Source organism: Macaca nemestrina, chromosome 11 (genome assembly GCF_043159975.1).
Source record: "Macaca nemestrina isolate mMacNem1 chromosome 11, mMacNem.hap1, whole genome shotgun sequence".
Lineage (NCBI taxonomy): Eukaryota > Metazoa > Chordata > Mammalia > Primates > Cercopithecidae > Macaca > Macaca nemestrina.
Window position 1 is genome coordinate 112,795,956 of NC_092135.1, and position 24,498 is coordinate 112,820,453.

Here is a 24,498-nt window from a genome sequence, read left to right on the forward strand (position 1 = left end):
AGATCCACACATATTCCAGCAATATAAACTTTCCAAAAACATACCCACACAAACAAAACTTTTCCTTATTATAAAGCTTAGCTCTTCTAAAATACCATTAATAATAAACATATTCATAAAAACAATACAGAACATTACAATTAAGTATAAGACAAATGACTTGCCTAGCATGGTTAAGCTTTTCCATGTAAATGAACTGACCAGGAACCAAAAACTTCCCTTCTTGGCAATTAGATGCCATTAAAACAAACATACAAAAATTAACCATCTGGAATGAAGCTCTAAAATATGTTAAATATTTCTCTGGCTTCTTAGTTAGAATTTACTGAATAAAATACAGGCATACCTCGGAGATACTGTCGGTTCAGTTTCAGATCACTATGATACTGTCGGTTCAGTTTCAGATCACTGTGATAAAGCAAATACTGCAATAAAGCAGGTCACACGAATCTTCTGGTTTCCCAGCGCGTATAAAACTTATATGTACACTATACTGTAATCTACTAAGTGTGCAATAGCATTATGTTTTTTAGAAAATGAACAGGCCTTAATTGAAAATAACTTTATTGCTAAAAAATGGTGACAATCTTTTTGCTAGATGGTCTTGCCTTGATGCTGTGGCTGCTGACTGAGCAAGCAGGTAGTTGCTGAAGGTTTGGGTGGTTATGACAGTTTCTTAAAACAAGACAACAATAAAGTATGCCACATCAACTGGCTTCATTTCATGAAAGATTTCTCTGTAGCATGTGATGCTGTTTGGTAGCATTTTATCCATGCAGAACTTCTCTCAAGATTGGAGCCAATCCTCTCAAACCCTGATGCTGTTTTATCAACTAAGATGATGTAATTTCCTAAATCCTTTGGTGTCATTTCAACAATGTTCACAGCACCTTTACCAGAAGTAGATTCCATCTGAAGAAACCACTTTCTTTCTCATCCATAACAAACAATGCCTTATCCATTAAAGTCTGATCATGAGACTGTAGCAATCAGTTGCACCTTCAGGCCCTACTTCTAATTCTAGTTTTCTTGCTATTTCTACTGTACCTATAGTTACTTTCTCCACTGAAGTCCTGAACCCCTCAAAGTCATCCATGAAAATTGTAATCAACTGTTTTCCAAACCACTGTTAATGTTAACATTTGGACATCCTCCCATGAATCACCAACGATATTAATGGCATCTAGAATGGTGAGTCATTTCCAGAACCATCAGTGTAAGCCCATCTATAGCAGGTATAGCCTTACAAAATGTTTTGGTTTTTTTTGTTTGTTTGTTTTTTGAGACGGAGTCTCTCTGTCGCCTACACTGGAGTGCAGTGGCGCAATCTCAGCTCACTGCAAGCTCTGCCTCCTGGGTTCACGCCATTCTCCTGCCTCAGCCTCCCGAGTAGCTGGGACTACAGGCACCTGCCACCACACCCAGCTAATTTTTTAAATATTTTTAGTAGAGATGGGGTTTCACCGTGTTAGTCAGGATGGCTCCATCTCCTGACCTTGTGATCCGCCCACCTTGGCCTCCCAAAGTGCTGGGATTATAGGCATGAACCACCCCGCCCAGCCACAACACGCATTTTTTTAAATAGTAAGACTTGAAAGTAAAAGTTACTCCTTGATCCATGGGCCACAGAATTGATGTTTTGTTGGGAGGCATGAAAACAGCATTAATCTCCTTATAACATCCTCATCAGAACAGTTGGGTAACTAGGTGGCACTGTCAATTTGTAGTATTTTGAGTATCTTTCCTGAGCAGTAGGTCTCAACAGCGAGCTTAAAAAATTTAGTAAACCATGCTGTCAAGATGTGCTCTCATCCAGGCTTTGTTGTTCCAAATGGTAAATGAGCATTGGCTTTCACTTCAAGTCACTGACTGCATTAACTCCTAACAAGAAAGCCTGTCCTTTGAAGCTTTGAAGCCAGGCACTGACTTCTCCTTCCTAGCTATGAAAAACCCAGATGGCGTATTCTTCCAACAGAAGGCTGTTTCAACTTCACTGAAATCTGTTGTTTAGTGTGCCACTCTCATAATTATCTTGGCTAGATCTTCTGGATAACCTGCTGCAGTGTCTCCATCAGCACCTGTTGTTTCAATATGCATTGTTATGTTATGGAGATAGCTTTTTTCCCTCAACTTCATGAACCAACCTCTGCTAGCTTCCAACTTTTCTTCTGCAGCTTCCTTACCTCTCTCAGCCTTCACAGAAGTGAAGAGATTTAGGATCTTCCACTGGAGTAGGGTTTGGCTTAGGAAATGTGGTTGGTTTGATCATCTATCTAGACCATTTCAACTCTCCTCATGTCGGCAATAAGGCGGTTATGCTTTCTTCTCATTTGTGTATTCAACAGGGTAGCACTTTTAATTTCCTTAAAGAACTTTTTATTCGCATTCACAAATTGGCTGTTTGGCAAGAGACCTAGCTTTTGGCCTATCTCAACTTTCAACGTGCCTTCCTCACTCATCATTTCTAGCTTCTTATATAAAGTAAGAGATGAGCGACTCTTCCTTCTACTTGAAAACTTAAAGGCCATTGTAGTGTTGTTAGCTGACCTAAATTCAATATTCTTGTGTCCCAGGAAACAGGGATTCAAAGGGAGAGAGATGGAAGAATTATCAGTAAGTGGAATAGTCAGAAAAGACAACGTTTATCAATTAAGTTTGCCATGTTACATGGTCAGGGTTTGTGGTGCCCCAAAGCAATTACAATAGTAACACTGAAGATTACTGATCACAAATCACCCTAACAGATACAACAGTAGTGAAAATATCTGAAATATCGTGAGAATTACCAAAATGTGACACAGAGACACACCGAGCATATGCTGTTGGAAAAACAGCACTGACAGACTTGCTCAATGCAGGATTGTCAAAAAACACAAAAACAAAACTCTCTGCGAAGCACAAAAAAAGTGAAGTGCAATTAAATGAGGTGTGCCTGTAATTTAACAGATAATTCTGATAACCCAGTCAATGGCACAATAAGTTACTGGTAATATAGAAGCAGACTTATACATATGTGGTAAGCAACAGAGGAGGAAAATAGATATTGACTCCAAGAGGTATTTTAGAAATTAAACTCTTGAGAAAATATCACATATGCCAAGGCTGCTTTTGTTTCCTTTGTTACCTTCTCATGAAGCTGCTATGAAGGATACATAATTTCACACACAATATAACATGACTGTGTTCAAGCATAATAAACTACAGAGTTAAACTCTTAATGAGTCTCCTCACAAGGGATCTTCTCTCTATCCAGGGGATCTTCACCACCTTTGTTATGTTCTAAGCATACCATGCCCTGTAAGTTGCATTCAAAACATTATCTATTATGTCTACATCACTAATACATCATGTCATGCCAGCTTCAAGCCATTCTTCTATTCCACAGTAAGTCATTGCTGTGGCATAAATTATGAGTAATCACTGCCATTTTAAGAATTTGTGCTAGAGAACTTGGTAGGGGAGTGTGGGGTAAGAAAAGAGGAAGGTGAGTATGATACAAATTCTCAAGCAAAACTGACATAATAGAAAATAAAAAATTTTCTCTATATCCTTAGTATTTTGTTTTCTACTGGGTTGGTGCAAAAGTAATTGTGGTAATAAATCAGAAGAACAAATAATGAGTATCTTTGTTTCTACTTAGGTACAATACTTTCTCATAAAATCTCCCATTCGTAACAAAGGTTTAACAAAGGTGATGCGGACATTCAAAAAGGAACATGAGTTATGAAGATATTCAAATAGGAAGAGGGGTATAAAAAAGACTTATTGATAGGACAGTAGAGAAATGACAATTTTGACTTCGGTCAGATTACTCTGGCTGTTACATAGAGAACTGACTGCAGGAAATACAAAGGGAAATTAGGAAGCTACTTCAGTGGTGTGGTCAAAAAATATGACCCCCCAAAATGTTCACAAATAATCCCCAGAACCTGTGACTGTATTACCTTACGTGGTGAAAGGGACACTGCAATATAATTAAGTGGACACACCTTGAGATGGGGAGATTATTCTGCATTTCTCAGGTAGCTCAATTTAATCACATGAATTCTTAGAAGCAGAAGATCTTTCCCGGCTATGTCAGAAAGATGAGATGTGAGAAGGACTCAATCTGCTGCTGCTGGATTTGAAGATGAAGAAGAGGACCATGAACTAAAGGAATGTGACAGTCTCTAGAACCTGGAAACAACTCTCAGCTGAAAACCAGCAAGAAATCTGGATCTCAGTCTTACCACAAGAATGATGAAGTCCCTGCTAACCATCCAAATAAAAATAAAATGGATCTTTCCTAGAACCTCCTGAAAACAGCTGACAGCATGATTTTAGTGTGATGAGACCCATACCAGACTTCAGGTGTACAGAATTGTAAGAAAATTAATTTGCATTGCTTTGAATCGCTAACTTTGTGGTAATTTGTTTTGGCAGCAATAGAAAACTAATGCAAGTGGTCGGGACAAGAAAAGAGAAGTAGCTGCTAGTAGGGTGGTAGCTATGAAAAGGTTATGGCCAACGATGATGCCCAGAGGTAGTTTGGGGCCAGGTATTATAGAATGTTTATTAATAATGTTTCCAAGTTCAGAAATCAATCAGTAAAGCCCTACCTGCAGTAGGGGAAGGTAACTAGTGCAGGAGAACAAACTCCTGCTGGGTTCTCTGCCCTCAGTGCATACACCAAGCATGCTCAGTGCAACCATGTGCTCAAACTGTAGAAACTGCAAGTTTACCAACATGCTTAAGAAACAATACAATGCAAGTATAAATAACTTTAGAGCCACTTCAAATCCTTTTCTGAAGTAGGTGGGTACAAAATATAATCACCACCAAAAAAGACACATACCTTTTGACAGCACAAAACCTGGTCCTTCCCCTTATTTGCTGTGGCTGCCTTTAAGGTCACCAAAACTAAATTCACTCCAGTTGTAGTAACTCTTTCCTCTTAACCAACTCCTTGTTCCATTTTATAGTAGTTTTAACTTTAGAGCCACTTCAAACCCTTTTCTGAAGTAGGTGGGTACAAAATATAAATAAGATGGCAGAACTGCAATATGTGTACACATAGATTATTTATTCTTGGCTGCAAATGAGAAAATTAGGATAGGAATGAAATGAAAACTGTTTCTAAAAAGATTGGCCGGGTGTGGTGGCTCATGCCTGTAATCCCAGGACTTTGGGAGGCTGAGGCGGACAGATCAACTAAGGTGAGGAGTTCAAGACCAGTCTGGCCAACATGGTGAAACTCCGTCTCTACCAAAAATACAAAAAGTAGCCTGGCATGATGGCAGGTGCCTGTAATCCCAGCAACTCGGGAGGCTGAGGCAGAAGAATGCTTGAACCCAGGAGGCAGAGGTTGCAGTGAGCTGACATTGTGCCACTGCACTCCAGCCTGGGTGACAGAGCGAGACTCTGTCACAAAATATATATATATATAAATAAATAAATAAATATATATATAAGCAAATCTACTGATTTTAAGGATATGTCTATTAAAATAAAGCTAAGGTGAGAGGCATACATTCAACTCATAAAAAAATTTTAAAAGGACACTATTAATTGATTTTGAAAACAATAAAAATTAACTTTTAAAAAATGTGCCATCACATAATCTGATAACTGGTGACAATAATCACATTTAATAATTAAGTCCAAGGAAATAAAAATGGATTATTCTAATTCTTGCAGAACTCTAAGTAAACTGACGAAACTCGTATGAAGCAATCTATGGCAACTTTTACCCCAAGACAGCAGAACTGAACAGTTATAGAGACTTCATGGCCTGCAAACTGAAAACGTTTACTCTAACTACCCCTTTAAGAAAGAATTTACGAAACTCTGGCCTAGACCCTAGGGATCCTCATTAATAAATTATTCTTATGGTTAGAAGAAAAAGTCTCCACCAATATAAGCAAATGCTTGCCTGATAGTCCAAAAAATTCCCAGAAAGCAAAATACATAAATTACTATGTATTAGTCAGAAAAATGAACAAAAATAATAATTACACTAGTTACTTATGTCTATAACTTTATGTTTACAATAGCTTATATATACATATAATATACATATATATAACAAAGATGACAAAAAAGTCTGATTTTGTAAGTCAGGATTTGCAGAAATAAAACTAAAACACAACCAGAGCCAAGTCCAAAAATTCAAGATGTCCAAAGGATATGAGGTCATGCTGTAAGGTCCCTGCCTCACTGGTATCAGAAATAGAGTACAGTCATCCCTCAGTATCTGCGGGAGACTGGTTCCAGGGTCCCAGCAGATAACAAAATCCACAGATCCCTTATACAAAATGATGTATTTGCAAATAACCTACACAGATCCTCCAGTATACTTTAAATCATCTTTAAATTACGTATAATACGTAATATAATATAAATGCTATGTAGATAGTTGTTATACAATATTTTAAAATTTGCATTACTTTTTATTGTGTATTGTTATTGGCTTTTCTCCCAAATATTTTTGATCCGCAGTTGGTTGAACCCATAAACATAGAACGCACAGATACACAGAGCTGACTGTATTCCTTATTAATCTGGAAGAAAAGCAAGGAAAACAAACCAGCAGCAGTTGGGATAAGCTCTGTTTGTGATATTCCCTTTCTCCACACAGAAATACAGGAATCTTTGGACCACGCTCAATGTCTACTCCATGTTCTTCCCAAATGTTTTATGTTGCCCTGGTGCCTCATGTTTGTGGGCCTCCAAGTGGTTCCTCCCAGATGCCCCAAAGTTCTCTACCCATCCAGAAGACCAAAGGGTTTCCTGGGTGAACTGACTACGTAAAGTCGCTAAGAGAGCATAAAAGCTATCCTAATTTAGTACTAAGGTCTACCATATCATACTTTCCTAACACTTGCATGAAATCACAGAGCAAAGCCTATAAAGCTGTGGTGCCTACTGCTCTGTTTCACATGTAGTGTCTGTGTCAATTTCAAAGATTTAGAAAACAGGCCAGGTTCCAAAAAATGCTGCCACATCCCAGGTGCTGAGAATAATTAAAGAGAATTAACGTTCATTGAACAGGTCAGTAAAAGGAATGGCTGACATCTTTGTGGTGAACCAGAGGAGCCATTTCTGATAGTCAAATGTCCTGGTCATTGGAGAAATGTACAGACCACATCTTTCAACCTTCCAAATTCTGGTGGGCTCTTTTACTAGGAAAACATTGTTGCCTGTAATAACTTAGCAATTGTCTACATTCATAAAGCATGAGGACAGGTAAACAAAATGATAAAAACTGAAGGTAAAATAGACAAAAGCAGAAGCACTTGGCAAAATAAAAGCGGAAATATTCAAATACTGGTTTTCTCCTACAAGATCCTGCTGCCCAGACTCAGGGGCCACTGCTCCAACTGAAGTAGAGATGCTGTCCCTGTGAATTTGGCTTCTCTGGTTCAGAGGAAGTATCATGTCTGTGAAAGGTTAATTATCCTAGTAATCCTATGCCATTTTTCACCAACTCCAAAGAAATTGCTTTATAGGTGGCCTCATTCTGAGATGGTATTTCAGAGTAAGCATCCTACCTTAATAGAAGCAATGTGGAGCAAAGTCTCTCCTCTATGATTTCTTTTCACAGCCATATTGGGCAACAGCTTCATTGCTGAGGGGCTAGACATCACTCGTCTGTAACTTGAACTATTTAATGTAGAAGGTGGTGTACCCGGAGAAAGACTAATGAATTCATCTGACAAGTTACTCTTTTTCCTCCCTGATGTACCACCAACTTTACGTTTGCATGAAGGTGGTGAAGAACATTCAGGCAATGGTGTATTTTCTGAGGGCATCGTTTGCTTAACAAAATCTCCACTGGTGCTCAGAATGCTGGTTCTACATCTCTTAGAAACGGGACTGGAAAGTCTATTGTGATGGCCACGTTTTCCATTATTTTCTAATGGCCAAGATTTCTTAGATGTAAGATAATTTTTGCAGACCTTCTCAGGAGTCACTACTTCATTCCTGCTCTTAGTGTCCGGAGACTCTATTTGCTCAGCCAATGGTAAAGAGACTTCAGTTAAACTTCCAAAACATTCAGATTCTGTCAAGGAGCCACTTGCTAGTAAGTCTATTTCACCATTTATCTGAGGACTGGAGATAACGGATGGTTGGCTACAGAAAGATACCAGCTTTTGCTTTGATTCCTCTTTGGAGTCAAATTCACCATCTTCTTTTTCTGCCTCTAAATTCCACTTTTGGTTGATTTCAGCTAAACTTTTCTTTTTTTGCTTTTTTCTGGATCTTGCAGAAGCCTTTTTAGCCCTCTCAGAAACATCTGCAGGAGGACTTGTGGAAACAAATTCATAGGAGTCTTGCTGACCATTTGCATCTTTTTTTATTTCAGGCTGGGTTCGCACTGAAACTTTACTCACAACATATCTGACTTTCTTACTTCGAGGGCTAAACCACATTTTAATTGAATTCTTCTTGTTTTCTGCATCATTAAACAAACTTCTCCTAGGGTCATCTTCTTTCAAATCTGACAGGAAAAAAAGAAAAAGAAATCTGTTACATGAACTTTATTGCTCCCACAAGGAGCTCCCAAAGAATTCTGTTCATAGTTCCCCTAAAGTGTATCATCTTTTAATTATGTACTTCTTTCTCAGCGCCTAGAGTATGAACTCTTTGACAGCAGATATTCACTCCTTCAATAAATACTTACTGAATCCAACTTTGTGCCATATCTTAGAGACTGAAGATATAGCAGAGAACAAAACATAAAACTTATATTCCAAATATAGTACCAAAAAACCCCATAAAATACAAATCTAACAGAATGTGTAAGTTCTGTTTGCTAGGAATTACAATATACTTATTAAAGAATTCTACACAAACGGAGAGATATACCATGTTCATGAACTATAACAATATTGTTAAGATGCCAATTGTTCCAAACAGATTTACAGATATAACAAATCCCAATGTAAATTCCAGTAGGTTTATTTGTAAAACTCAACAAGCAATTATAAAATTTACATGGAAAAGAAAGGTACAATTTGAAAGGCAAAAGACTTAGAACGACCAACATAATACTGAAGAACAAAGTTGGAGGACCCATACTATATGATTTCGAGACTTATCTCTGACAAAATGAATACAGGGGATTAAAGACAATAGTCATGACCCTTTAGGTATCATCTAATATTAACTTCAAGCTGTATAACCAAAGATTAGTACGAATAAACAAACAATAACTACATACTCAAACATAATCTCTTAAGCCAAAGAAGCTACATACACATTGTATGTTTTCACTTACATCAAATATAAAACAGCCAAAACTAATTTAATGTGTTAAGTCAGAATAGTAGTTGGTTATCCCTATAGGGAAAAGCAGTGACTGAAAGGGAGCACAAGAGGGACTTCCATGGTATTGTTTTTGTTCTGGGCAAGTTCAGTTTGTGCAAATTCATTAAACTATACAGTTAGAAAATATATATATTTTCTAAATGTATAAATAAAATAACTTTTTAAAAGTTTTTTAAAAATATAGATTTATAATTAAGAATTAAAACACAAAGATTCCATGGAGGGTAGACAGAATATACAAAGATTCAGTAGAGTTTTTAAGAAGAAAAATTAAAAAATTTTTCTGCACAGCAAAAGAAACTATCATCAGAGTGAACAGGCAACTTACAGAATGGGAGAAAAATTTTTGCAATCTATCCATCTGACAAAGGACTAATATCCAGAATCTACAAAGAACTTAAACAAATTTACAAGAAAAAAAAAACCCATCAAAAAGTGGGCAAAGGATATAAAGAGATACTTCTCAAAAGGAGATATTTATGCGACCAATACACATGAAATAAAGCTCATCATCATTATTAGAGAAATGCAAATTAAAACCACAATGAGATACAATCTCAGGCCAGTTAGAATGGCTATCATTAAAAAGCTAGGAAACAACAGATGCTGGACAGGATGTGGAGAAACAGAAATGCATTTACACCGTTGGTGGGAGTGTAAATTAGTTCAACCATTGTAGAAGACAGTGTGGGCATTCCTCAAGGATCTAGAACCAGAAATACCATTTGACCCAGCAATCCCATTACTAGGTATATATCCAAAGGATTATAAATCATTCTACTATAAAGACACATGCACATGTATGTTGCAGCACTGTTCACAATAGCAAAGACTTGGAACCAACCCAAATGTTCATCAATGATAGACTGGACTAAGAAAATGTGGCACATATACACCATGGAATACTACGCACCCATAAAAAGGATGAGTTCATGTCCTTTGCAGGGACATGGATGAAGCTCGAAACCATCATTCTCAGCAAACTAACACAGGAACAGAAAACCAAACACTGCATGTTCTCACTCATAAGTGGGAGGTGAACAATGACAACACATGGACACAGGGAGGGGAACATCACACACCAGGGCCTGTCGGAGGGTGGGGGGTCATGGGAGGGATAGCATTAGGAGAAATACCTAATGTAGATGACGGGTTGATGGGTGCAGCAAACCACCACAGCACATGTATACCTATGTAACAAATCTGCACGTTCTGCACATGTATCCCAGAAATTAAAGTATAATTTAAAGAAAAGAAATAAAGCCGTTTGTTCTTCCCATAGAAGCCTTTTCTTCCCTCCACCTCTTCCCATTAATTTAGGTTTATAAACCCCCATTTTTGCCAGTTTGGGGAGTCACATTTTTCTGTGAACTTACATGTATATTCATAAACAAAAATCTGTCTTTTCTCTTACTAATCTTTTTTACAGTTTAATTCACAGGCCTCCATACAATGAACCTAAGAGTGTAGAGGAAAAGTTTTTTTCATTGACAAATCATACAAATCATCCACTTTTCTGATTTTGACAACTCCCTTCAAGTTGTCTTACGTTGTTTTTGTCTTTGGGATATTCATTTTCTCCAAGAAAAAAAAAAAATTGCCTTAAAATTCTCTCCCACTCCATGTAAACATAGGTAAAAATCAACCCAGGTCAGCCTAGCACAGTGGTAAGCACATGAATAGATAGTACTCAATAAGTACTAGTGAATACATTATTTGATAGTCTCTTAAATCTTTCCAAATGTTTATGTAAGAGATGTTAGAATTAATTTTAAGAGCTAAAAGAAAACTTGAAAATAATTTAGTCTAATTCTTTCATTTTAACAATGAAGGACTAAAGTCAAAACAAAAAGAAGGAAGTAGTCCCCTAACTCCCAATCTGGTGCTTTATCTCTCCACACAAACTGGATTAGCAAAAGGTAATTTCAGGTCCAGGAAAAAAAAAGAAAGAGAGAAAGAAAAAAAGAACATAAGAAAGGGAAGAAAGTTGGAAAAATAACAATAACCTGATGAGATTAAAAAAATAATTAACAAATGATTTCACGCTGCCTGACAAACATTCTCCTAATTAACACAGACAATCTCCTTTGACCAACCAGGCTTCTTACAATATGTTTTGTGATTCCTATTAAAAGAAGAAAGAGGAGAAAAGAGAGAGACAGAGAAAAAGACAGAGAGAAAAAGAAGCTACCCAAATTTTGTTTTCATCTTTAAAGTTGCTCTTCATTCAAATCGAAAAGAATGCTGTATAAAACTCTACTTACATTACAGAACCAAAGAAAAATTTTAATGGAATGGAGTTCTAAACATAAGGTACCTTAAGAAGAAAACCAGTGGCCACTAGTCTTATTCCTAAGGGCTAAAACATCCACCATACAGGAAATAAACATCTGATGTTACTAAGATATTCAATAACATTTTCAAATGGTGATTATTCTTGCAAACTTTTAATACTTAAGAGATACATTATTTTCATTTTCTTACTGTTTTGTGGAATAAATTTCTTCTCAACATTCTCATGTCTTTATTAGCAAAAGAAAAGTACATCATCAATTATTTTTTATTTTTTTAGTCATTTTTTATTCACACAGAACAGCTTGTTTTATTGTTTTACCAGCTTAAAATTATTAATGCACCAGAAGATTGTTAATGATAATCTCAATTCTTTCAAGTTCGAAATTGCTTCTTCTGCCTATTCTTTCACCTCATATTTCCTGAGTACAAAAGTCCTATCTTTAAAAATACATTCAACTGGTAAAAGAACCTTAAAACAGGTAAGAAAAAATGGGAAACAGGTTTGAAAAATAAAATAATTATTACTTAACTCTAGAAATTTCAGACATGATCCCTGCCTAGCAAAAGAGTAAAGATTTTCTACTCCGAAGTGTAGCCATTGCTTCCTGCAGAAGGAATGGAAGCACGACATTGAAAAGGCAGTAAAATGATAAACCTGCTGGAGGCAGGAGTACATATCTGAATAAGGGCAGATTCTCCTACGTAAACCCTTTAAATGTCATAGGTGAACATGACCTGGTCCACAAAGTGTTATTAAGACAGGATCTTGGAAAGTATCAGAAAGAGGTATCCATTCACATAGAGACTTTATGTCTAGATTCAACAAGGTCTTTTCTTTGCAGTGATAAGTAGATTTCAAAACCAAGTCACTTCTGATACAATCTCAAGTCTATAGGAAAGGTCAAAATGAAATGTTGCCAGGACTACTTTTCAAGAAAGACTCAGGATTACAAAGACATAAAGGTTAATCCTCTGATAGTCTATAATAACTTGCATTTGATTTTGTTTTAAATTATTTTAAACATAGATGACATTTTCAATTAAAACCATGTCAAACCCTGAGGTTCTCAATGTTTGAAAAACTTTAAAAATGTAGAATTGAGCTTTTAAAGGAAAAGTAAGCCTTATATATAGCAGCAACATACTCAACTGACTAAAAACCTAAATCTAAAAAGACCAGAAATTTCATACTCAGATGTACATATTTCCTACCTTAAAAATGAGTAAATGAAGATAACATATTCAACGTAATTGATATGAACACAATTTTACTATTCATCTGGTAATAACGTTACTCAAGAAGATTTTAATTATGTGTCTTGCATAACTAAGCAAGGAGCACAATAACAAAGATAACTGTATATTCTGAATTTTATTAGATATTCTGAATATCTAAGATAAAACTGTAAAAAGCAAAACACTACTGCTGGAACATAAATCACATTATTAACAACTACCAACAATTTTTACGGGTGAATGCTTCTCAGCACGATAAATCATAATATTCATTTCATGAAGAAAAACATTGGTCCTTCCTCTGCACAGTAAATTCCTTAATAATAATATTTAAAAGAAAATTCTATTCTCTGAATTTCAGAGTACATCACAAAATATTGAGGAACAGAGATGCACGTGTTACTAAAGAGCTGCTTAGCCAAGTTTTTTCTTAAAATTTAATAATCAACTATAGAAAAAAGAGGCAATTAGAAAATGTGATTTAGCTATCATTAATCTACATCAAAGGATTATAATGATGTACATTGTGTGCCTTTCAAATTATTCTCTATTATAGGTTTCACAACCGAAGCTGAGAAATCTCTTTGACGAACCAGTTCCTTATTAAAAATCAAAGGAAAGTCCTTTGCTACCATCTGTGCAACATTAACGCCTTCACTAAAGAATGATTATTTTATAACTTAGGAAGCATTTAGCTCTATTTAAAAAAAACAACGGCAACACAGCTATTGAAACATTCATCTTCCTCTATTATAAAAACGTCAGAGCATATATGAAACACTGTGTAATCGTTACAGAAAGACCAGCATCTCTCTCTAAAGCAGAAAATAGAAAGGGAAATTGTAATACTGTAAAAGCATAATCAAAGTTTTTTTTTTAATGTCACCAACACCAACATGTTTCACAGAACCTGACCAGCACCTGTAAGGTCTGACTTAATATGATATGGTTCAAGAGAAAATAAAAACTTTTAAATTTAACTCCATTAGTAAAAATAAGATCATGTTATAAAGTGTTATAAAGGATAAGGTAAAGTTATCCATAAATGGTTGTCGGCAAAATTTGACAATCTCCTCTTTAAAGTACACTGAACCAAGAAAAATCTGTTCAAGTATTTAGAAGCTCATTTTAGAAAGTATTACTATAAATCTGGCTTCTTTATCTCCGGTATACCATACACTATGTTCATGATTTGACAAGTTCTTCCTAATTGCCCATCTTAATTACAGTAATTATATATATTATAGTAAATGCAAGTAACAAGGTTCATTTGAAAGATAAATTGTGAACTACAGGGTTTCTAAAAAAGAAAATGTGAGAGATGTTCACCATTCCACTTAATTCATCATCTTCTACACATGACCATTTAACAGAATCATACAATTTTGGAATGACAGCTTAGGAATCACTTAATCTAATACCCTTATCCTAGTGAGATCATTTTCCAACATCCTCATTATTATAAAGAAGACTAACTGTCTTTTGTCCCCAACTATCAGTTCCTGGTATATCGTTTACCTTCTAACCTTTTAGTTCTAGAAGTACCTACTAGATAATCAACTACCACAAAGGTACTGCATAAAATACATAGAATAGACAAACTGTAAAGAAACAAAGGGAAATGTTCCAGAAAAAAATCTCAAATGCCCTTAAGGCTAATTTGTTTTCGGAAGAATTTGGGATGAAAAACTGGGGACTACACAACTTTAATATAAAGTAGAAAAAGCTCTGCACCATGGAATTTAGAGATCTCAACAGAAGGTTACAATTCAATGTTTATACTCTAAATTTATTGTCATTTTCTATCAAAGTAGCAAAGAAAGATACTACTATTATAATTTTTTAAGAAGGCCTAAGAATGCACAGATGTTATCACTATAAAATGAATTATTTAAACCAAATTCTAAGAATGTATTTTAAAATTATTTTAATTAGGTCAGGCACAATTAGCTCATGCCTCTAATCCCAGCACTTTGGGAGGTCAAGGTGGGAGAATCATTTGAGGCCAGGAGTTGAAGACCAGCCTGGGCAACACAGCAAACCCTATCTCTTCTAAAAGAAAAAAAAAATAATTAACTGGCTGGGTGTGTGGTGGTGAGTGCCTGTAGTCCTAGCTATTTGGGAGGCTGAAGTGGGAGGATCTCTTGAACCCAGTTCAAGGCTGCAGTGAGCCATGATGGTCCCACTGCACTCCATCCTGGGCAACAGAGCAGGACACTGTCTGTCTCAAAATAAGTAAACAAATAATTTTAAGTTTAGTCTCTAGGACATGAATTAGCACTGCCAATTTTTATGCAACTCAATTCAACAAACATAATGAATACCTACGCTTCTAACCAAAAAGTTGTGCAAAATAGAAAAACAGTAAGAAATGTACAACACAACTGCCCTGTGTAGCCTGGGTCTTGTTTCCTTACCTACAGAATAACGGGATCAAAGATGACCTTCACGTTCCTAAATTCTGGATTATGTGTTATCTAAACAGTGAAATTCAATTCAGCTTAATATAAGTAACGTTGAGGGCAGCAGTGCTGAAGTCCAGTAAGGAGGAGAGTAATTATTCCTAATTATAATAAAGAAAACAAACACAAAATGGTCTTTGGGAAATTAATCACTAGAATTCTCTCTACAATCTCCAACTCTACTTAGATGAGAAAGACTACATTCTTAAAGGCCTCAGAAACTTGTTCTAAACACAATTTTCCTAAATATCTTTAATGATGAAATATGAAGAAAGCATTTCATATTCCATAGTCCTCAAAATATAAATGATTCAAACATCACTAGCTAGAGTAAAATTTCTGGAAAGGAGTCTATCTTACTCTTCTTTGCACCCCTATGGTATAACATAACTGACAGCAGTAAATCCATCAAGGGTTACCCTGCTCTCCATTTATCACCATTAAAAATGTTATAGTGTTATAAATTGAGTTCTTCCCCCAACAAAATTCACATATGTTGAGGTCCTAACCCCCAATAACTCAGAATATGACTTTACTTGGAAATAAGGTCATTGCAGATGTAACTAGCTAAAATGAAGCAATACTGGAGTAGGGTGGACCCCCAATGCAATATCACTCCTGTCCTTTTAAAAGGGGGAGATTTCATACAAACAAGGAGAACACTATGTAAACATAAAGATGGACATCTACAAGACAAGGAGACTGGCCTAAAACAGGTTCTCTCTCACAGACCTCAACAAAGAACCAACCTTGCATACACTTTGATCTCAGACTTCTAGTGCCTGGAATTGTGAGACAATAAATTTCTGTTGTTTAAGCCACTCAGTCTGTGATACTTCGTTACAGCAGTTCTAGCAAATGAATACATTACCATACAGCAACTGGTGAAGAACCAAATCAAAATATCATCATAGCCACAAACCCCAAAGTAGCACTTCAAATTTCAATGCAAAGCCAATAATCCTAACAGACCACACACTCCTAAGAATCTAACAAAAGTCACTTTCACACAAACATGAACAGTTTTCATACTGCACAATTAACTCAAGAAACTCACTGATGCCTTACTGTTGGGAAGAGATCCCCCCAAAATCTGACCATAAACTGACCCTAAACAAAATCTCTGCAGCACTGTAACATGTTCATGATGGCCATGATGCCCATGCTGGAAGGTTGTGGGTTTACCAAAATGAAGGTAAGGAACACCTGGCCCATCAAGGGCGAAAAACCACTTAAAGGCATTCTTGAACCACAAACAACAGCATGAGCCATCTGCGCCTTAAGGACACACTCCTGCTGCAGATAACTAGCCAAGCCCACCCCTTTATTTTAGCCCATCCCTTCATTTCCTATAAGGGATACTTATAGTTAATCAAACATCTGTAGAAACAATGGTAATGACTGGCTTGCTGTTAATAAATACGTGGGCAAATCTCGTTCGCGGCTCTCAGTTCTGAAGGCTGTAAGACCCCTGATTTCCCACTTCACACCTCTATATTTCTGTGTGTGTCTTTAATTCCTCTAGCACCGCTGGGTTAGGGTCTCCCTGACCAAGCTAGTCTTGGCAAGTGGCGCCCAATCTGGGGCTCGAATCCAGGTTGAAGGGTCGCCGGAGCAACACTTGGAGAACGTGGAACTAGCTGGAGGACACCTGAGTACTCTTAAAGCAATCCCCGTAGTAACAAGGGGAGCTTGGAAGCATTGGGATAACAATGGGACAAGTATGGGCTGTGGTTCGTTCCACCTTAGAACTTTTTCACACTGATGAGAGGGAGGAAGGAGAGTATAACGAAGTAACAAAAGAGGTTACAGAGCATGTTTTTTGGCCAGGTAAAGCTAAAGCGGCAAAGGAGGGAGAGGTTCTTCCCTACCCTTCTGCACTCCCTCGTTATTATTTTCAAGAAGAAGAGTGGCCTGACCCTCCAGATCTTCCTTTTCCAGAGGACGGTGGGTGAAAAGTAGTTGCCCGAGTGACTGTTCGAGCAGTGCCTTTAGCGACTGCTCTTAGTTCTATTCGGGCAGGAATTCAGCAAGCTAGATGAGAGGGTGACTTAGAGGCTTGGCAGTTCCCTGTTAGAATACACTCCCCAGATCAACAGGGAAATATAATAGCTACATTTGAGCCTTTTCCTTTTAAATTACTCAAAGAATTTAAACAAGCTATAAATCACTATGGACCAGGTTCTCCTTTTGTAATGGGACTGTTAAAGAATGTTGCTGTTTCCAGTTGGATGATTCCTACTGACTGGGACACTCTTACTTAAGCTTGTTTAACTTCTGCTCAGTTCTTACAATTTAAAACTTGGTGGGCAGATGAAGCTTCCATTCAGGCTGCTCACAATGCCCAGGCCCAACCTCGAATTAATATAACTGCAGACCAACTTCTGGGGGTTGGCAGCTGGACTGGTTTAGATGCACAAGTGTTCATGCAGGATGAGGCCATAGAACAGTTTAGAGGAGTGTGTATTAGAGCTTGGGAAAAAATCACTTCAGGTGGAGAACAATACCCTTCCTTTAGTGTTATAAAACAGAGACCCAAAGAACCATATGTTGACTTTACAGCTTGGTTACAGGAGTCTCTTAAAAAGATGATTGCAGATTTGGCTGCTCAGAATATAGTGTTGCAGTTATTAGCTTTCAACACTGCTAATCCCGATTGCCAGGCTGCTCTGCATAGTATCAAGAGGGAAAGCACATTTAGTTGATTATTTCAAGGCCTGTGATGGTATCAGAGGTAATCTGCATAAAGCTACTCTGCTAGCACAGGCAACGGCAGGACTGAGAGTGGATAAAGGAAATACTCTGTTTCCTGGAGCTTGTTTTAACTGTGGGAAGCATGGTCACACTAAAAAAGAATGTAGAAAAAATATGCAAGTCAGGTTGCCAGATAGAGGAAAAAAGAAAACTACTGATCCTGAAATACGTCCAAAATGTAAAAAAGGAAACCATTGGGCTAATCAGTGTCACTCTAAGTTTGATAAAGAAGGAAACCCGATTTCGGGAAACGCCATGAGGGGTCCGTGCCAGGCCCCATTCTAATCTGGGGCATTTCCAGCTCAGGCCATTCCTTCACCCCTGTACAATGTCTGTCCCCCACCACAGCCAGTAGTGCCACAGTAGATTTACGCTGCACAAAAGCTGTGAGCCTTCTACCTGGGGAACCCCCGCAAAAGGTCCCAGCAGGAGTCTGTGGACCCTTGCCAGCAGGGACAATAGGATTACTTTTAGGAAGGTCTAGTTTAAGTTTAAAAGGGGTACAAATACATACAGGAGTCATTGATTCAGATTACAATAGGGAAATTCAAATTACGATATCTACTTGTGTTCCCTGGAAAGCAGACTGAGGAGAGCATATAGCACAGCTCCTGATTGTGCCATATGTAGGAATTGGAAAAAGTGAAATTAAATGAACAGGAGGATTCGGAGGCACAAATAAACGAGGCAAAGCAGCTTATTGGGTAAATCAAATTACTGATAAATGTCCTACCTATGAAATAACTATTCAAGGAAAGAAATTTAAAGGTTTGGTAGATACAGAAGTAGACATTTCAATCATTTCTCTACAGCACTAGCTATTCACATGGCCAATTCAACCCGCTCAATTTAACATAGTTGGAGTTGGTAAAGCCCCTGAAGTATATCAAAGTAGTTATATTTTTGCATTGTGAAGGGCCCGACAGACAACCTAGGACTATTCAACCAATTATAACTTCTGTACCGATAAATGTATAGGAAAGAGATTTATTACAACAATGGGGAGCACAAGTCCTAATTCCAGAACAATTATATAGCCCTCAAAGTCAACATATAATGCATGAAATGAGGTATGTCCCTCGTATAAGACTAGAAAAAAAAAATTGCAAGGTTTGAAAGAACCGCTTCAAGTGGAAAGATAAAGTTCTCGCCAAAGATTAGGATATCATTTTTGATGGCGGCCATTGTTAAGCCTCCAGAACCTATACCTTTAAAATGGTTAACAGAGACGCCAATTTGGATAGAACAATGGCCGCTAAGTAAAGACAAACTGGAGGCTTTAGAGAAATTAGTTACTGAACAATTAGAAAATGGGCACACAGCACCAACATTCTTCCCCTGAAATTCTCCAGTTTTTGTAATTAAGAAAAAATCAGGTAAACGGAGAATGTTAACTGACTTAACTGTCATCAGTTCAGTTATACAACCTATGGGAACATTACAGGCAGGATTGCCTCCTCCTGCTATGATTCCAAAAAACTGGCCTTTAATAGTCATAGATTTAAAAGACTGTTTCTTTACTATCCCTTTAGCTGAGCAAGACTGTGAACGGTTTGCATTTACAATTCCTGCGGTAAACAACCTACAGCCTGCTAAGCATTTTCATTGTTTTACAGATAGGTCTAGTAATGGTAAAGCTTCTTCTTCTGTCTTGAAAAGTTTTCCAGTCTCCCTATAAAAAGCAAAGCTTGTAGCTGTAATTAAGGTATTGACTGTTTTTGATATGCCTATTAATGCGATTTCTGATTCTTCATACATGGTTCAGTCCACACAGTTAATTGAGAATGCTCAGTTACGATTTCATACAGATGAACAACTGATAACAAAAACAAAAAAGGGGGAGAAACGGATTATAGCACAGCCCGTGCACAATTGAATTTAGCATTATTAACTTTAAATTTTTTGAGCCTGCCCAAAGGCCAGATGTTATCAGCAGGTGAACAGCATCTACAGAAACCAGCTGTAAAGACAGAAGCAGAACAACTGATTTGGTGGAGAGATCCAATAACAAAAAATTGGGAAATAGGTAAAATTATAACTTGGCGTAGAGGTTATATTTGCGTTTCTCCAGGTCAAAATCAACAGCCGATTTGGATATCATCAAGACACCTGAAACCTTATCATGAGCCAGATGACAAGGAAGAGTTTCTGGGAGCATCCCGAGGACCCCCTGGTTGCAGCCATGTTGAGGATGATGCTGAGGAGGACCCCAACTGTCACAAGCAACACCCATTGAACAAAGTCACCCACCTGGGGACAGATCAAGAAGCTGTCACAGATGGCAGAAGAAAACCTAAGGAAAGTAGGACAGCTAGTCACAATGAATAATTTAATGGCAGCTATGACAGCGAAGATCACCATTGCCGAGGGTATTCCTTCAACAAGGGCTGACACAGAGAACAATTACACTCATTGGGCATATTTATCAATCTTGGCTGGCAATAATGCCTAGATGTAATCACTCTATGATGCAGTTACGCATGCTTTCTGATCTCAGTATTTACCATAAAAAATCTGCACCTATAATAGAGGCGTATCGCCCTCAAAAACCTATTTGTAAACAAAATTGAACCTGACCAGAAAAAATGAACGTACTTGTTTAGGAAGATTGCACTGCAGAACAGGCAGAGGTGCTGCACAATGATTCCTATGGTATCACTATTAATTGGTCCCCTAAATGGGATGTTTAGCTTAAATTGCACCTCTCAGTCTGCGTGCCACAGCAACACTATGTTCCGCTGATCTGAACAAAAGGGTCAGATGGTAGAAATGAAAAGAAGTACGGCAAGAGTTCCTATTATCTGGAACCATGGCGGTATAGTGGCACCTCAACCGCAAATGATATGGCCCACTGTAGGAGCCATAAGGATTTGTGGAAACTATTAATAACGAGATCAAAATTTAGGAAAGAATAAAAAAGCAACTAGAAAGACACCCTACAAACTTGTCTTTGAATATTGCAAAATTAAAAGAACAAATATTTAAAGCATCCCAGGCACACCTGACCTTCATGCCAAGAACTGGAGTGCTTGAAGGAGCTGCAGATAGATTAGCAGCTAGTAACCCATTAAAATGGATAAAAACACTTGGAAGCTCTGTCATTTCTATGATGATTGTGCCTTTAATCTGTGTTGTTTGTCTTTGGATAGTCTACAGATGTGGATCCTGACTCCTGCGAGAAGTAGCTCAGCTTGACAGAGCTGCCCTTGCTTTTATCACTTTGCAAATCAAATAAAGGGGACGTGTTGGGAAAATGCCCCCCAAAATCTGGCCATAAACTGACCCCAAAACTGGCCATAAACAAAATCTCTGCAGCACTGTGACATGTTCATGATGGCCACGATGCCCACGCGGGAGGGTTGGGGGTTTCCCGGAATGAAGGCAAGGAACGCCTGGCCCACCCAGAGCAGAAAACCGCTTAAAGGCGTTCTTGAACCACAAACAACAGCATGAGTGATGTGTGCCTTAACGACATGCTCCTGTTGCAGATAACTAGCTAAACCCATCCCTTAATTTTGGTCCATCCCTTCATTTCCCATAAGGGATACTTTTAGTTAATCGAATTATCTACAGAAACAATGCTAATGACTGGCTTGCTGCTAATAAATATGTAGGAAAATCTCTGTTCTGGGTTCTCGGCTCTGAAGGCTGCGAGACCCCCGATTTCCCACTTCACCCCTCTATACTTCTGTGTGCGTGTCTTTAATTCCTCTAGCGCCACTGGGTTAGGGTCTCCCTGACCGAGCTGGTCTTGACACCTTACCCACTTCCACTCTGAACACTGCCAAAGGTGCAGGGGCCCTTAAGAACCCCTGCACTGACCCTTGGTATCTATGTGGGGAGAGAAAGCTAGATCACACATCAATCTTTTTTAACTAGAAAATAAACATTGTCAGTACTGTCTTTGAATAAGAAGAGTTCAGATGAACTAATGACATAATTTTTCTTCAGTGTTCTTAAAAAGGTTTACAACTACAGTATCATTTTTAAAAAAGGGTTAACTTTCAAAAATGTGTGTTTATAGTTACATCTGAAAGTAAGAAAAACTTCTGCACTATAGCACATTTTATTATAAAAGAAGGGAGTTGAATACAATGATGCAGATAACCAGCTGAAGGAAAATTTTCATAGGTATAGAGTGATGTAAGTTCTAATTCTTAAAAATACGGACTTGTAACACTCAAAAGTTTTTGTCACATTTCTTGATTTTGTACAATCAACTTCATCTTTAGTAGCTAAAGTATATAAGTAGAATAAGTATAATTGTTCTTTAAGACATCATGGCAGGATTCTAAGAACAAAAGATTTAAAAATAGAAATCTAACAATTTTATATGAGCATTATCAATCATCCATGGCATCCTGCCAGTCAAGAACAGGTTCTTCTACAAACACACACTAAAATAGCATGATCTGGTCAATAAAAAGACAACTGCAATATCCAATTATGAAGACTCAAAACATTTTACTTTCTTTCCATAGTTAATTAGTTCTTAGCAGAAAGCATAATGGAAAGATATATAGTTAATACACAGAGTCTAAGGACAATTTGAAAAACATTAACCCCCACTTAAATATAAAAGAAAATGAATATTAGATTTCTGCTCTTTCAAATGTGCTCATCTAATTAAATCAGTCTAGAAAAGTGATCCATGGAAAAATGTTGTATTCTATCTTGGGAAAGTGTATTTAAGTGAGTTAAATGCTACTAAGGCCAAAATCACCATTCCATATATATTCTACAGAACTTATCATAAATGTAAAAAAGCAGGCAGTGTGAAGCAGCAAAAAAGTTCCTAGATTTACAGTCAGAAACGGGTTTTATTTTTCCAGCTTCTAGTACTAACTACACATGTGGCTGTAGGCAAGGTTATTTCACCTCTCTGGACCTTGATTTCTCAACTATAAAATAAGGGGGTTCGACTTTAATTATCTCTACAGTTCCTGTCATTTCTCAAAATGATCCTCCAAAAAACCACCAGGTGTGGTGTCACCTGCATGTACCCGAGAGGCTGAGGTAGCAGGATCCCTTGAGTTCAGGAGTTCAAGTCTGGTTTGGACAACATAGAGAGACTCAATGGCTACTAAAAAAAAAAAAAAAAAAAAAAAAAAAAAGCTACAGATTTTAAAATCTGAAACATGTATTTCAGAATTCCAGACAGATGTTTCATATACTTTATGTGAAGAATATGAATTCATCAGTTTTTAACTAAGAGACAGGGATAGTTCTTACCTGAGAGCTTATTGTCATGTAGCAAATTTCGAAGCTTACTACAAAGTTGAATCATGCTGTCCAGTTGTCTATTTATCTTCACATCTTGTATCCAGGCTGGGGTGTAACACACTGGACATCCAGTTCCAATGCAGTCACTTACACAATTACTTTAAAAGAATTAAAAAAAAAAAAAAAAAAAAAAAAAAAACCCATTCAGCAAAATCTAAGTTCCAAAAATTAAACAGTTTGAACAGAAATAAATGGAGCGGAGGTTATTCTAACATACATTAGTCAATTGTAATATACTAATTAAATACTGTTTTAAAGAGTAAAATACGCACATCAAATCTAAAGTTGCTCATGTAATTTGCTATGAAGAGACTTTATTTAGCCTGACATTAGTCTGCATAACTTTTCCTACAAATAAATCTGTAGCTTCTAAAGGTTACAGAGATGTAACAGAAAGATAGAATGCCTAATGTATGGTAGTCGTGCATCCTAACTTTTTCTATCTTAACATTCCATGAAAATACCTAAAACTACTGCAGAGACCGGGAAAGACCTTTTGTTTTGTTTTTGGACTAGTATCTCAAGGCTTTAAAGCAGGTTTTGGGAAAAGATCTTTGACTCAGATAATTTTAACACCTATAGACTCAATTACCTGGGTTATCAAAGCACTAAAGTTTCAGAGTTAGAAGAGTTTTTCTAATTTTGGGGTTTTTAAACCTTTTGTAAATCTGATGAATATATATACACACTCATGTAAAAAGAGGGATTCACGATCCCCCCGCCCAAGCCCATCTGTGAATTCCAGAATAAGAATTCTATAAATCTCCTCCTTCATTGGCCTCACGAGATGGGTTCCAGTAAGACTGGGTAAGGTAACGGTTGAAAAGCCACATCCTCCCCAAGCACCACAGGACATTCCTTGTCACAGGACTCAATCCTCTGTAGGCAGACAGGATTCTTACAACATGAACTATCTTCAGACAAAACCTATGCCATTTCTAATTTTTGTATCCTTGGCTTCTAGCATGATTCCTGACAGAATCTAACTCAAAATAATTGTAAAATGAATCTGTAACCCATACCAGAGCTGGCAGAGACTTTTGGGACCACCTAATTAAAAAAATGTCACTGAGGTCAATAAATGTCAACTTTCTTTAGCAAAGGATCTTCTGTACATTTGTTCGCTAGCAGTGAAGAACTCTAACTTGAAACCCCAACA

At 37.2% G+C, this 24,498-nt stretch overlaps 1 protein-coding gene across 6 annotated transcripts in view; it reads right to left on the reverse strand.

Moving 5' to 3' along the window:
• Positions 1–24,498, reverse strand: part of LOC105481158 (BRCA1 associated RING domain 1) — an 86,053-nt gene that overhangs the window by 45,750 nt on the left and 15,805 nt on the right. For 4 of the 6 annotated variants that reach the window (XM_011740506.3, XM_011740508.3, XM_011740507.3 and 1 more), the window contains exons 3-4: positions 23,289–23,437; positions 7,530–8,479 (exon numbers count right to left, since the gene is read on the reverse strand). In XM_011740506.3, the coding sequence (XP_011738808.2) occupies positions 7,530–8,479; positions 23,289–23,437 (1,099 nt within the window). Of the gene's footprint in view, positions 1–7,529; positions 8,480–16,792; positions 19,470–23,288; positions 23,438–24,498 lie in introns of those variants that run through there. The other 2 variants (XM_011740510.3, XM_011740511.3) reach the window with 2 other exon arrangements.